We start from the raw sequence: 14,742 nt of genomic DNA, 5'->3' as shown, positions 1-14,742 counted from the left end.
TAAGTGAACAAGGTGTGGCTGAATGGTGTAAGAGCTCATCCATCCTCATAATGGTGCAGCGACAGAAAAATATTAATGAGGAAAGATGTATGAATGAACTCATCTTCCAAATACGAGTTTGTGGCTGTGTGCTCATGCAAGGTCAATCGATGTTTCCCAACAATTCTTCTGTATTATTGAAGACAGCATTATCACCCCACCACTTGGTTTCTGAATCTTTGGACAGCAGGGTTGCTTAGCAACAGGCAGAAGAAGTTTGCTGCTACCATTACATACAGAGGTTTTCATGGGCGGTGATGACTGTCTAAATAATCCACCATCGCATCCACACTCCAGTGTAACTGGAAGGAGAAATAGTTCAAGACCATCAGCATCAAACAAATCGACAGGTGTTGACAGGATCAAGGAGAAGAAATTTTGTGCTTTGGAATGAATGATAAACTGGTCTTTTGCTGAATAAGAAAAGCTTGTTGATCGAAACTCTAAGACACTTCAAAAGTCTTGAGTTTTGGGGGTTTTGGACAACCTGCTTCTGAGCATTCCCAATTTTTAAGTTCTTCAAGCTCCTATACTGTACCTTCATTTCTCCCTTCATGGGGTGGGTTGAAACTTTCTAGACCATTTATCTTCTCAGAATCTGCTGATTAGTGTCACTGATGAGGGCAGTGTACCCACAAGCATGACCACCAGCACTGGCCTCTCTCAGACATCGCTTGCTTTGTCTGCACCCATCATTACACAGGACACATGAACCCAACAGTAATGGTACCCCGACCCCCTGTAGCTGTACTTCTGGGTATTCCTTGGAGATGTAGCAGAACCTCTAGTCTGGTTCCAACTTCTTTGCAGGAGGTCAGGAGTACATTGTCTGTAGCAGGAATTACTACGTGTGCTTACATACAGTAGGCGTGAAGTAAAAATGGGGTATGTCAGCTTGTTTAGTTGTGTGACTGATGCATTAACATTTTGTCTTGGACTTTACACACTTAGGACAGCAAGTCTGTCTGTAAACTGATGTTTAACTCAAGTCACTTTTACCTCAAAGTCAATCCAAAGCAGAAGACATATCCCTCAACTTATTAGGTGAGGTTCTATAAATACTCAGCAAGTTATAATTAAAAAATACACCGATGAGCCAAAACATTAAAACCCACCTGCCTAATATTGTGTAGGTCCCCCTCATGCAGTCAAAACAGCTCTGACCCATTGAGTCATGGACTCCACAAGACCTCTGAAAGTGTCCTGTGGTATCTGGCACCAAGACGTTAGCAGCAGATCCTTTAAGTCCTTAAGTCGCAAGTGGGGCCTTCAGGGATCGGACTTGTTTTTCCAGCACACCCCACAGATGCTCGATCGGATTGAGATCTGGGGAATTTGAAGGCCAAGTCAACACCTTGAACCCTTTGTCATGTTCCTCAAACCAATCCTGAACAATTTTTGCATTGTCATCAGGGAATACCGTTGCCATGAAGGAGGTGTACATGGTCTGCAACAATCTTTAGGTAAGTGGTACATGTCAAAGTCACATCCACATAATGCCAGGGTCCCCCAGATGTTCAACCAAACCTTATTCATCCCTCCTGATACTTGTGTATTACTCCATTGATTACTACAGGTAATATTTAGGTTCTTCAGTATCTGAACTTAGTGGTGCCACTAGACCTTGTATACCTTGTCATCTGCAGCCCATGAGGCCTTGAAGGGAAAAGATTTCCTGATGTTCTAGAAGGCCCTGGACAGGTTCTTAGCAAGTCACTCACTGATGTGCTACAGGTACCAGCTAGAGAAGGAACAGCTGCATTCAAGGCATTGTCTACAAGTGCTTCCAGACCAGAACTCATCCTCCAGCATCCAGCTTAACATAAGATGAGTATCAGGCTGATGCAGTTATGTGCTTTTAGGTAACACTGGATCATCTGCCCTGGAGCTAAACATGAACTGTGGATTATCGCAGCGACTCCTTTCCTTCACTGGGTGGCTATGGGTCAGGCCCGGACACCCCCCCTCCCCTTATGGACTCCAAGCAGCCTCTTCACGTCGTACAGATGGACGTCTGTTCTCCATTTTCAGCCTGTGCCATTAATATTGTGATGTCCCACTCCACTAAAAAGCATCTTGTCATATATACACACATACACTTATAGTTCAGGGTGTATTGATCATGCTTGACTATTAGTGCTTGGTTTTCTTGCTCAGCAATATTATGGGCACTTGTGATAATGAAAGAGCGGATGAAATTAACTACGAATAAATGGCGGCTCCATGTATTCAAAGGAAAACATATTTAAAATTAGATGAGCAATAAACTTATTGCGTTAACAATTAAGGTGAGCTGGCGCTGCAGCAAAGGACCATAATTCACAGCCTAGGATGAATTTTTTATTAATAAACCATAACCCCGGGACTATTAACTTCATTTAAATATCAACTACTGTAACACAACTGTCCATGCATTGGCACGAATGAAGCCTTAATTTTGTGACCGAATGACGATTATATTCAAGTTCGAACAACTCCTCTACCACCAGTGTGCGTCATTTGGAAGACATGGGCTGTGATCTTTATTATAGAGTCATGAATTCACTTACCATGGTCAAGTCAGTGTGCAGCTTGACCCCATTACACAAAAGAATGGACATGTAGGGCTTTGAGCTGCTTTTGGTGGGTGATGGTTGCTAGTTCAAATCCCATCCAGTGCCATAGCGAATTGAAAGTTACTCAATTCATTGTATGTAGATTCACTGCTCAAGATGCTATTTGTTCCTCTCACAGTTTCAAGGGTCAGGAATTGCCAAGTATGCTAAAAGCAGGTGAAGCAGTAACATCTTGGGCTCAGCGTCCAAAGCTACCATGGTGAGAGCGATAAGGTGGGAAGAGCTTCACGCCTACATGGCGCGCGAGGGCTTCTGCAGTCCGAATGCAGAGCCGAGCGGCCCGCAACGGCGGCGTGGCAAAGGACTGAGGAGTAAAGCTGAAGTGCGTCCCCTAGTGGAGCAAATACACTGAGCTGCACGGTAGGACATTTATCAGACACTTTTCTCCAGAACGACTTGGTGTTAAGCTCCCTATAATTATTCACCCATTTACAGAGCAATTTTAAGGTAAGTACCTTGCTCAGAGGTGGGATTCAAACCCATTACCTTCAGGTACAAAGGCAGCAACTGTCACCACTATAGTATCAGCTGTATGGGAGACTTAGCCCTTTGCAGACAAATTAATAAGGACAATGTACCATTTTCCAATATAAGCGGATGTTCTCTTGAGGAGAGGGAGGAAGTGCGGCAAAATCAGTGAAAATCAAAAGCAGTTTGTTTTATTAAATGCAATGGTGAAAGCTAAATATTTTCTGTTTTCACTTAATTCAGAGAATGAGTTTTAGAAATGGAAGGGTAGCAATACTTTTAGCCACACACACACACACACACACACACACACACACACACACACAGCACATCTGGGCGCATTGCTTTGAAATGATCCTTTCAGCTTGCACTCCTCTCTTCACGGCTCATAAATTCCCTTTATTAGAGGGAGGACGGACTCTGCTGCTCCTTTTAAAGAAAATGAATATACAGCAACTGCTCATTGAGGTGGAAAAAGTCTATTTTAAAAAATTCTGGCTATACTTTGACACTTATTCTCCCCGTTAACAGATACTTTCGCTTACCAAGACCTAAAGCAATATATTAAAGTCAAGCGGTGATTGCATTTCCGTATGAAAATGCGAGCAGACAAGTGTACTATCTGATAGCCAGTTACGATTGAACATTTCCACTAAAATCTATGCAATTCAACAAATAGTGTGCCTGTAAACTCAAACATTCAGGTTACACACTTGAGCTGGGATGAGCTCCGCACGCACGCCAGTATCAGACGATCGCACCCCCCAACCCAAGAGCCGACGCCATCATGGGTGTGCATCATGTTGTCGTAGCAAATACTGTCTCCCCGTCTTAAAAAGGCAAGTCAGGCCAAAAAAAAGACCTTCAGAAGTTAGGAGCTCATAAATAAAGAGCATAAATTATTATCAAATTCTAGAGTAGTTACCAACACACAGCTATTTTTTTAATTTTTACATTTATTCATTTAGTAGACACTTTTCTCCAAAAGCCTCCAGAACGAGATGCCAGTCCGTCGGAGGGCACCCCAAGTGGGACTCGAACCCCAGACCCCCCAGAGAACAGGACCCGGTCAAACCTGCTGCATCATTGCGCCCCCCCGGTATAATAATAATAGTAATAATCAATTTAAAAAGATTGACTTAAGTTCCAGTTGAAGACACACAAGGCTTAAATATGAATATACGCTCTCATGGGGGTGGCACATTAAGTAGCGCTGCTGTCTCACAGCGCCTGGGTGGTGCAAGAGGATGTGGGCTTGATCCCTACTTAGTCTGTGTGGAGTTTGCATGTTTTCCCCGTGTCTGCGTAGGTTTCCTCTGGGTGCTCTGGTTTCCTCCCACACTCCAAAGACATGCTGTTCAGGTTCCCCCATAGTGTGTGTGAGAGAGAGAGAGTGTGTGTGTGTTCCATTTATGTATGGATGAGTGACCCAGTGTAAGTAGTGTATCTAGCAGTGTAAGTCTTTGGGTGCTCTGGTTTCCTCCCACCATCCAAAGACATGCTGTTCAGGTTCCCCCATAGTGCGTGAGTGACACAGAGAGAGTGCGTGTGTTCTACTGATGTGTGGATGAGTGGCCCACTGTAAGTAGTGTATCTAGCAGTGTAAGTCACCATGGTGAATAAGGTGTGTGGGCTGGTAACACTACACAGAGTTCATTGGAAGTCGCTTTGGAGAAAAGTGTCTGATAAATAAAGCGACATTGTGCTGTATTTGTACGCTATTGTACTTAAACACGCATTCCCTGAACAAAGCTGGGTTCTATTATAACCGTAGCAGCAGATGTCTGTGTTTTGTTTGCCAACAGAACGGTTGATCTCAAGGGCTGAATCTCGCTTAGAAAAAGCAGACAGGCACCAGTTGAACGTTGGGAGCAGCTACCTACCGATAATTTACTTTTACGGAAGCATTTAATGAGGGTGAGAGCTATGGGCCCCACCTGTGAGACGGGCAGAGCGGCGCGGCGAGAGGCCATCCAATCCCCCAGCTGTCGGGGGGGGGCCTGCGCCGCTCACGCGCTCACCCCGCCGTATCACACACACGCAACGCCGGTGTCCGTTAACGGCGGCACCGGAGACCCCCCTCGCGGGTGCGTGCCGGTTCCCGGTGCTGGACGCACTCACGTTTGCTGGCTCATCGCAGACAAATGATATGATTCATAAACTTTAAAGAGGCTCATAAAATCTCAACTGTTGTCCACATTTTAAAATGAGCGCATAAAACTTCACCCCACCCTAGTAGACTGGTTTATGGTGAAACAAATTATTATTGTCATGTTGGTGAAATATGAAAGTCACAAAAAGTACGTCGGGGTACATTTTATACAAAATGTTTTAAAACTGCTTGGAAGAGAAATATTTGCCTTTAAGACAATTGCATTTTAATTAAATACGGAATAAAAAATGTCATCGACATGTTTACATGTACATGTATTCATTTATCAGACGCTTTTCTCCAAAGCGACGTTCATCACATAGAAAATACAACGAGTTCATTACATGAGCAGGAAGAGACACTCAGATGCAGACGTGTGATTCTTAAGTGCAGTTACTTTGTTTCTTTCCACCATATGAACCGACGTTCATCACACGAATATCGGCAATTCCTCATCACCTTCCTTGGAATTTTTTTTTTGGAGATATATAAGATATATATGTTTAAACATAAGGGGGTGCGGTGGCGCAGTGGGTTGGACAGCAGTCCTGCTCTCCGGTGGGTCTGGGGTTCGAGTCCCGCTTGGGGTGCCTTGCGACGGACTGGTGTCCCGTCCTGGGTGTGTCCCCTCCCCCTCCGGCCTTACGCCCTGAGTTGCCGGGTAGGCTCCCGCGACCCCATATGGGACAAGCGGTTCTGGAAGTGTGTGTGTGTGTGTGTGTGTGTGTGTGTGTGTGTGTGTGTGTGTGTGTTTAAACATAATAGCTTATATATATATACATACATGTTTAATTTTACAGTACAAGTACAATATTTCCTTATTGGTTATGAGCTTGAAATGACTGGTTTGTTTACCAGAATAATAACTTGAACTCTTTTTATTTTTGTGATTTTAGTTCCAAGACCTTCAGATTTCAGCAACATGACCGTAAAACTCAGTTTCAACCATTAATGACAGTTCTGTGATGCTCCTGAAATTTCTCCAAACCCCATGCAAGAGAATACACACACACACACACACCTTTAAGACTCTCTGTGGAGAAAATTATGGCACATGCAGATGCTTTGCATAATCCATAGTGCAAAGGACGCACCGTTTGTGGAGCAGAGCGTGGCTCGAACCGATGATGCAAAAACGCTGACATTTATTGCTTCCTCTGTTCCGGAGACTTAAGCTTTCATTTTAACATTGTTTTACAGTTTAACACAAGATAAATTATTTAGCTGAGGGATATCGCTTTACCCTGCAACCGGGCAGCGCGGTAACCATAGCAACGCTTCATGCGTTATTAAGCAGCTCTCTGGCCGACAGCTCCTCGTCACCCCGCCGTGCTTTCAGCCTGAGACTCGGGTTCATGGGGGTCCGGAAGAGAACGCGCACGCCGTGCCATGTTGTCTAGGCTCGCGTTAAACCGTGGCGCAGAATAGAAGGAGGGAAGGAGGGCGATGTAACCTTTGTGTTTCCTGCTTCTGTTTTCCCCGCACAATGGAGGGAGCGAGCGCGAAAGGCGCGGAGGAGAAGCCCCCGAAGAAGGTTCGCTTCCGAGTGGCGTCGGCCAACAGCGGCCGAATCCTCAAGGAGGTGTTTAAGGACGAGGGCCCCGCGGGTTCCCTGGACTCGGACGGTACCAGCGGCTCGGAGGCGGAGCGCGGCGGCGCGGCGGCGCCCGGCGAGGCCAACGGGCACCTGGGGGGCCTCCGGGGCCCCGAGGCGGAAGACAGCGGGAGCGAACCCGACGACCTGCTGCTGTACGCCGGGGGCGCCGCCCGGGACCGACCCTTCGGCACCAAGCGGGTCAACATCCTGAGCAAGAACGGGACGGTGCGGGGCATCAAGCACAAGGTGAGCGCCGGGCAGGTGCTCTTCAACAACCTCGCCAACGTCTTTGGGGTGAGTACCGCTCCTCTGAGCCGCTGCGCGTCCACTCGCTCTTGCCATTCTCGCCTCCTCGAACCTGTGCTGTATTTCATTAAGGGCCCAAGGGCCGCCGGGAAACAATTTGCAGATCATTTCACTTATTCATTTATTTATTTACCACTTCTCTCCAAAGCAACTCACAACGTTAAGATCCTTAGCGATTTACCTATTTATACAGCTGGGTAAAATTTACTGTATCAATTTAGGGTAAGCACCTCACTCAAGGGTCCTGCAGCAGGAGGGTGGGATTCGAACCCGGGTCCTTCGGGTCCAAGGTGGAAGCCGTAAGCGCTACAAGAACGCAGAAGGGAGCGTGAACTAGAGCTCTCAAAGAATAGATGCGAGCAGACGAGTCGCTTCACACAAGGAGGATTAAAATACTCTTTTCAAAGGGTATTTATTTTACTTCACTCACATCGGTATTTTACTGTTCGAAATCCACTCGATTTGTTTTGCTCCTGAAACCTTTTACATTTACATTTACGTTTATTCATTCGGCAGATGCTTTTCTCCAGAACAATTCAACAGCGCATCGCGGCAACAGAAGGAGAGATCGAGACACAGACTCGTGATTCTCAACTACAAATTGTCTCATACCACAGTATAAACCAGTGTACGTTACACTAATAGCTGCGCGTAGAGTTCTTTTTCAGTTATTAAATAGATAACGTAGAACACGTTTATGGAACACAAAGGAGATCGGGCGAGAAGCGAATCCGAAAGAGATGTGCTTCGAGACCCTTCTTGAGTGTCGAGAGGGATTCAGCAGTTCCGAGTGACAGAGGAAGGTCATTCCACCACACTGGAGTCAGAGATGTTTGTTTTAGAGCAGCTAAACTATCAGCTACACTAATTTTTATCATGAATGCAGAATTTAATAGAAATGTGATGCTGGAAAAATCTGCATCTCAAGAAATGTTCTAATTGGATGAACTTTAGCCACTGCATTGAAATCCAGTGGAGCTGTATTGGAATTGTACACGCAGTCGGGATACAGTGGTCTGCAGGCAGTCGCACCCTGGACTTTCCCTTTCTCCATCCCCTCTCCCCCCGAAATGAGGTCCTTCTGAGAACAGGGTGGCTGCCGAATGAAAGATTAATGGGCAATTCACTAAGTGCTGCAAGGAAACCATGTGAGACTAATGTGCCGCCTTCTGGTTAGTGTGGATGGTCAGAAATGAAGCTGGAAAGAGTCGTAATAAAGGAAAATAAAGATATTCAATTGAATCTAGTCGAATTGACCGTCAGCACCCTCTGAAAACAAAAATGACTTTTCAAAACCATACCTTTGAGACATCAAAAGGTAGCCTGCAGTCATGTCCATGTATAATTATGATGATATTATGGTGCATACATACAATATATATATATATATACACACACACATTTTCAGAACCGCATGTCCCATACAGGGTCACGGGGAACCGGAGCCTACCCGGTAACGCAGGGCGTAAGGCCGGAGGGGGAGGGGACACACCCAGGACGGAACGCCAGTCCATCGCAAGGCACCCCAAGCGGGACTCGAACCCCAGACCCACTGGAGAACAGGACTGTGGTCCAACCCACTGCGCCACCGCGCCACCGCACCCCCCGTACAATATATATTATATTCATATATAATATATATAAGCAACAGAATCCATTTTTCAGTGTCTGCAGTGGACACATCACAATGTTTATTCATTTTGCTGGCACTTTTCTCCAAAGTGACATATGATGTTAAGCTGGTTTGGCAAATAACACAAAATGGGTTGATTTTCGAGGAAAAAACTGTTATGTGAGACAGTGCTGTCAGATGTTTCTTCCAAAAGGGGATTTATTGAACAGGGACATAAATGTGGTATTTTTGATAAAGTTGTATAATTTACCAAAGCAGTGGACTGGCGTCCCATCCAGGGTGGACTGTGATTCCGGAATAGGTTCGCGACCCTGGGTGGGACAAGACGTTAGTGAAAATGTGTGAGAGAATGAATAGTTTCCAAACTTGAAACTTCATCAAAGGTAACCAATTTGTCAAAATGAAATATGCGGATCCATAATGCAAATTTTTAACGCAATAGGGAGGGAACTCATCTCATGCGTTTCTTGTGCGGTTCAGGCGTGGGGTGTAACGGTTCCGACACGAGGCGTCTGCAGGTCAGAGGCGAGCAGATGCGGCACAGGTCCAACCCCGGGGGGGGACTCGGTTCCCTACCGCAGGGTCGCAGGCGTCCCCGTCAAGGTCATCGACATCGACGGGGATTTCGCCCGTTTGGGGAGGAGGCGCGAACGCGGCTCCCGGGCCCCCGAGCGCCGGACCTGTGCCCGGCGGAGAGCGCCGCTTTCAGACACGTCTCACGTCAGCTGAAATCTCATTGTGTCTTTTCAAGGGGTCCCCGCGGGGCAACGCGCTTCCACACAGAGGGAGTCCCTGAGGGCCGTCTCGCTGGGGGGGGACGTTACCGGGAGCCCTTTCTCTTTCGCCGCATCTGCCCCAGCGGGGTGACAAAAACGGAAACGGAAACGTACCGCCGAACGGCTTCGTTTGCGGCTCCTCCCCCGGCTGCCTGGGACCGCGGGACAGAGGCCCCCCGATGACGTTCTTGAAGGACCCCTCAGCAGATTTCATGCTAAGACTTGGCTGTGCGGAAATTAGGAAGGACGCAGGAGGGATCGAAACCTGGAGCGGACTCAGGTGCGGAGGAAGTCGGTCGGGCTGGACAAGGTCAGAGGATCACCGGAGCTCCACGGGCACCGTGGATGCCACGTCCTTGGAGGCTGTGGGACACGTTCTCGCAACTCGTCGTGAATGAAGACCAGACTGACTTCGCAGCGATGAACGCGGTTGGTGCACTTTGGCAGCGCTCCCCTCTGGTGGAGCTCAAAACTTGTCCAGCGGATCAACCAGGCGGTTGTTTTTTTATCTAGAAGGTCTCTCTCCCAGCTCTTCGGATTTCTCTCAGAGCTTTTGCAGAGAGAACCCTGAGAAACGATGACGGTTCTGTGCTCTGGTTTCTGCTCACTCCCATGCAACGGTTCGCAGGAATGCGTCACGTCCCGGAGGCCCGCGGCACCTTGGGCCCGGCGATCCGTCCCCGGCTCCACGCCGGCCCTCGTCGGGAGCAGCCCGGGACTTATTGATCGGCTCCGGGAGACCAAGAGCATGCTGGGAGTTTTCCTCCCTGTCGATGAGAAGTCTTGTGTTTGAAGTTTGATTTTCTCACAACAAAACCGCGGTGCGAACGTGCGGAGAAGCAGAACGGCTGACGTTCGTGTGACGGCCTTCTCTGCGGACTCCTCACTTTTCACGCTGTCTTTTGATAGAGTAAATAACACTCGAGGACACGTGGAAGTGAATTATTTTGTTGTTTTGTAAAAAAATATCTATATGTATGTACAAGGGTGAGTGACAGAAAATAAGTCCCTGACAACCTTGCATTTTTCTATAAAGCTTCGTTTTCTACTTGTATTTGGGGTTTTTTTGGCTCTATAAAGTTTCATTTATGTATCTGAATGTTTTCAACTTTTTGCTTTCTTTGAATTATGGGTCATTGTGACAAAGGAGGGAGAAACGTGAAAAAAATCAGTTTTGAGAGAATTATTTGAGCTGTTTTCTACCTTAATGTGCCCTAAATTAGATTTTCCCGAAAACGGTTTTCTAAGAAAGGGGGTGCGGTGGCGCAGTGGGTTGGACCGGGTCCTGCTCTCCGGTGGGTCTGGGGTTCGAGTCCCGCTTGGGGTACCTTGCGATGGACTGGTATCCCGTCCTGGGTGTGTCTCCTCCCCCTCCGGCCTTACGCCCTGTGTTACCGGGTTAGGCTCCGGTTCCCTGCGACCCCATATGGGACAAGTGGTTCTGAAAATGTGTGCGTGTGTTTTCTAAGAAATGTATGTTTTGTAGTTTTTTTTTCTTTCTTTTTCGAATTGGATGGTGTTTAACAATATAAATGATAAAGACTTGATCATGAATGATCAACAAATCAAGCAGTTCGGTTTGTGAAACGGGAGGTGATTCTGTTCAGAAACATGGGTAAAAGCACGGTGACGCGAGCATCACTTTACAGGCGGTTCAGCAGCGCTGCGCCACAGGGAACGAGTGGTCATCGCTGCTCGCTCACGGTCACTTGGCCCACTGCCTTTAACACGCTGAAATGACATATGCTACTTTTTAATGACTGTATCTATGACCATAACCATATTATATATTTTAATAACTAGAAATAATCCCTAATGTGTCAGTGTCTTAGTTCCGCAGTTTCCTCTCTTTCCTTCTTGTCCTTGAAAATCACTTCGAGTGTCTCGTGCTTTTTGGTGGCTCTGCAGGTGTTCACACACACACACACACACACCACCTTGTCTAACTAATTGTGAGACATCCTAATTTCAGTACTCAGGATTATAAAACTGCTTTCCGCTGTGAAAATATTAGTTACGCTGCAATACATTCAAAAAAGCAGTACTTTTTATGACGATGCTCTGCTACGAAAGAATTAACAACTCATTGATTGAATCGGAGGCACTAGTTTGTTCGTTAGTAAGCTGGTTAGTTAACGTAAATAATCAGACAGATACACAATCACAGATTTAGTCTGATACTCTATTCATTTCATGTATATAAATATAACATACAATAAATCATCCAAATACATACTGTATATATGTTTAGAAAACCCTGTTCATTCCTCTCTGAACACTGTTGCTTGGACCTTTCGTTGATATTTTCTTAGTGATTATATGAACCAGTCAGTTCATACAAGCGGAGAATCGCTTCTAAAGCCTTGTGCGATGTACGGAAAGCGGTAAAAGCAGAGAAAGGCGCCGAGCCGACCGGTGTTACCAGGGCGTCAAGCGGGCTGCGCAGCGGCGATAGCGGTTCAGGGACTCAAACTCATCATGTGCTGGCTGAAATCCCGGCAAAGAGTAAACCTGTACCGTGCCACTGAAATACAGCACCCAGCTGCGTACGAAGGGGAAAAAGTGCAATTCGCGCTGAGAAAAGCAAGAGCCGAGCAACACACACACACACACACATTTTCAGAACCGCTCGTCCCATACGGGGTCGCGGGGAACCAGAGCCTACCCAGTAACACAGGGTGTAAGGCCAAAGGGGGAGGGGACACACCCAGGACGGGACACCAGTCCGTCGCAAGGCACCCCAAGCGGGACTCAAACCCCAGACCCACTGGAGAGCAGGACTGTGGTCCAACCCACTGCGCCACCGCACCCCCTCCGAGCAACACAGTAATATAATAATAATAATAAAGCTACAAAAGTGCCGACAGACACGACTGGATGGATGTGCAGGACACTGGGCAGACCCTCACCCTGTCACATCCTTGTGGCCAGCAGCCTTGCCCCCCCCTTGCTGTGTGCGTAACCCAGTGGCTGCGCTTTCTTTCTTTTCTCGTTCCCCCAGCCGCCCGTCAAGCTGGAGTTCGGCCGCATCGTCATCTACACGACCGGCTTCCGCGTGGTGCGGACCACGTTCGAGCGCTGCCAGCTGGTGCGCAAGATATTCCAGAACCACCGGGTCCGGTTCCTGGAGAAGAACGTGGCCCTGAACAGCGACTTTGGCAGGGAGCTGGAGGAGCGGTGCCGCCGGGTGGGGGAGTCGCCCTCCCTCCCCGTGGTCTTCATCGATGGACATTTCCTCGGGGTCGGGAGCAGCTCCTCTCTCTCTCTCGTTTCGTTCGGCCACGGATCCCCAAGTCACCCGGCCGTAAACATAGATGGAAATGCCATGTATTAATCGTATACAATATGCTTCCGAATTTAGAAGGCGTGTCGCATAATTAGCATATTGTATACAATTACATTTGTAGCACGAGCAATGAAAGCAACACTGAAGCTATAATTAAATTAAATATCTGAACGTATGGTGTGTATATAAAAAAATAGATAAATAATACGTGCGTGTATTTAACAGAAAAAAAAAAAAAAACCTGACTTGGCATCTGTTTTACCTTTTTCTCTTTTCACGTTCGTTCTCAGGGAGCCGAAAAAATTCTGGGGATGAATGAATCGGGGGAGCTTCAGGACCTCCTCATCAAAATTGAGGTAAAAATACTGTGTGGGATGTGCAGACGGGGTTTTGTGCAGAAACGCGGTTCTTTTTTTTTTTTTAGTAAGTGCGGAAAACACAGCTGGCCCATTTTCCGGGAATATTATCCCTTTTCGCAAACCTTCTGTCATGCGGCTTCCTTGCCAGTTATGTCCTCGTTGCCATGGAAACCACAAGAAAGGAAAAGTCTGTTAGGAAAAAAAACTCCCCAACTGTTGGAATTAGAATGAGGCACATTTGCGCAGCGGGGTGAAGGTCTGCGACTCCGGGGGTTCGATAAGCTGCTCGGTTTTTGCACTATTCGCCCACGGGATCGCGACGAGTCGAGGCCTTCGCCAGTCCGCGTGTTCCACTTAACAACGCTTCACGCTGGCAGACTGGGAGCACCGCTCCGTGCAGCACACGGATCAGCATGAACACGGCATCAATTATACATTTGCCAGCTGCACCATAAATGGGCATGAATAATAAATGCAGCGGTGCTGAGTCAGCACTCATCAAATTTGTTAACGCCCATCACTTGAAATACCGTGCCAGTCAAAAGTTTGGACACCCTTGACATTTTGACCTGAAGGGTTGTACTTACACACACACACACACATTGTCTGAACCGCTTGTCTCATATGGGGTCGCGGGGAGCCGGAGTCTAACCCGGCAACACGGGGTGCAAGACTGGAGGGGGAGGGGACACACTCAGGACGGGGCGCCGGTCCATCGCAAGGCACCCCGAGCGGGACTCGAACCCCAGACCCACGAGAGAGCAGGCACAAGCCGAACCCGATCGATGGCGATTTGAACTTCGGAGTTATGAACAAACTGAGTAACAAACAGACTTCCAGTCCCAGTCGTGTTTGTAAGTTGAGGACTCAGTAGCTGATGCAAAAACTGGTGACTTTTTTACTGTAACAAACTTAGAATCGGTTGCTATGGAAACAGTGCCACGGCATATTTTTAGATCCGCCGAACAGCCGGTCAGGATCGCCCGCAACGGACCGTCGTTGCGGTCGGGATCCCGGATGAAAGCGGACCGCCTGTGTGTCTGTGTGCTCCGCAGAAGGTGCAGCACCCCCACACGTGCCCCACCTGCGGGGACTTTGCCTTCATCCCGTGCCCCATGTGCCATGGCAGCAAGATGTCCGTGTTCCGCAACTGCTTCACGGACTCCTTCAAGGCCCTCAAGTGCACCGCCTGCAACGAGAACGGCCTCCAGCCGTGCCCCAGCTGCACCCTGTAGGACCACGCCCCCTCGAGGATGCGCACGGGACAGCGCCCGAACACTCGTATACGCATCGCTCAAGATATCCGTGCGACTCGTGCAGGAAACTGTGAATGTTAATAAAAGAAAACTATATTTCTACGAAAAACATACAGTATGACTCCGGGAAGTTCTTTTTTCAGTTTTGGGCTGCAGTTCTCCGCTCGTTTTGCCGAAGGCACAACGATTGGCATCATTTATTCTATGCATTGGGCTACAGGGTCTGAGGAGGAGGATGGTGGCCGGAGCACAGTC

General features: G+C 47.7%; 1 protein-coding gene across 1 annotated transcript; it reads left to right on the top strand.

The window, feature by feature from the left end:
- The first annotated feature begins 6,592 nt into the window (after positions 1-6,592).
- On the top strand, positions 6,593-14,534 carry LOC108920822 (glutaredoxin domain-containing cysteine-rich protein 1-like). Its single transcript, XM_029247538.1, has 4 exons — positions 6,593-7,165; positions 12,588-12,827; positions 13,163-13,228; positions 14,287-14,534. Exons 1-4 carry the CDS (start codon positions 6,761-6,763, stop codon positions 14,464-14,466), a joined length of 891 nt encoding a protein of 296 aa, XP_029103371.1. The 5' UTR covers positions 6,593-6,760; the 3' UTR covers positions 14,467-14,534.
- The last annotated feature ends 208 nt before the right edge of the window (positions 14,535-14,742 follow it).

Source organism: Scleropages formosus, chromosome 21 (assembly GCF_900964775.1).
Source record: "Scleropages formosus chromosome 21, fSclFor1.1, whole genome shotgun sequence".
NCBI classification, from domain to species: domain Eukaryota; kingdom Metazoa; phylum Chordata; class Actinopteri; order Osteoglossiformes; family Osteoglossidae; genus Scleropages; species Scleropages formosus.
The sequence above is the reverse complement of the archived record's forward strand: the minus strand, read 5'-3'. Positions and strand labels throughout refer to the sequence as shown.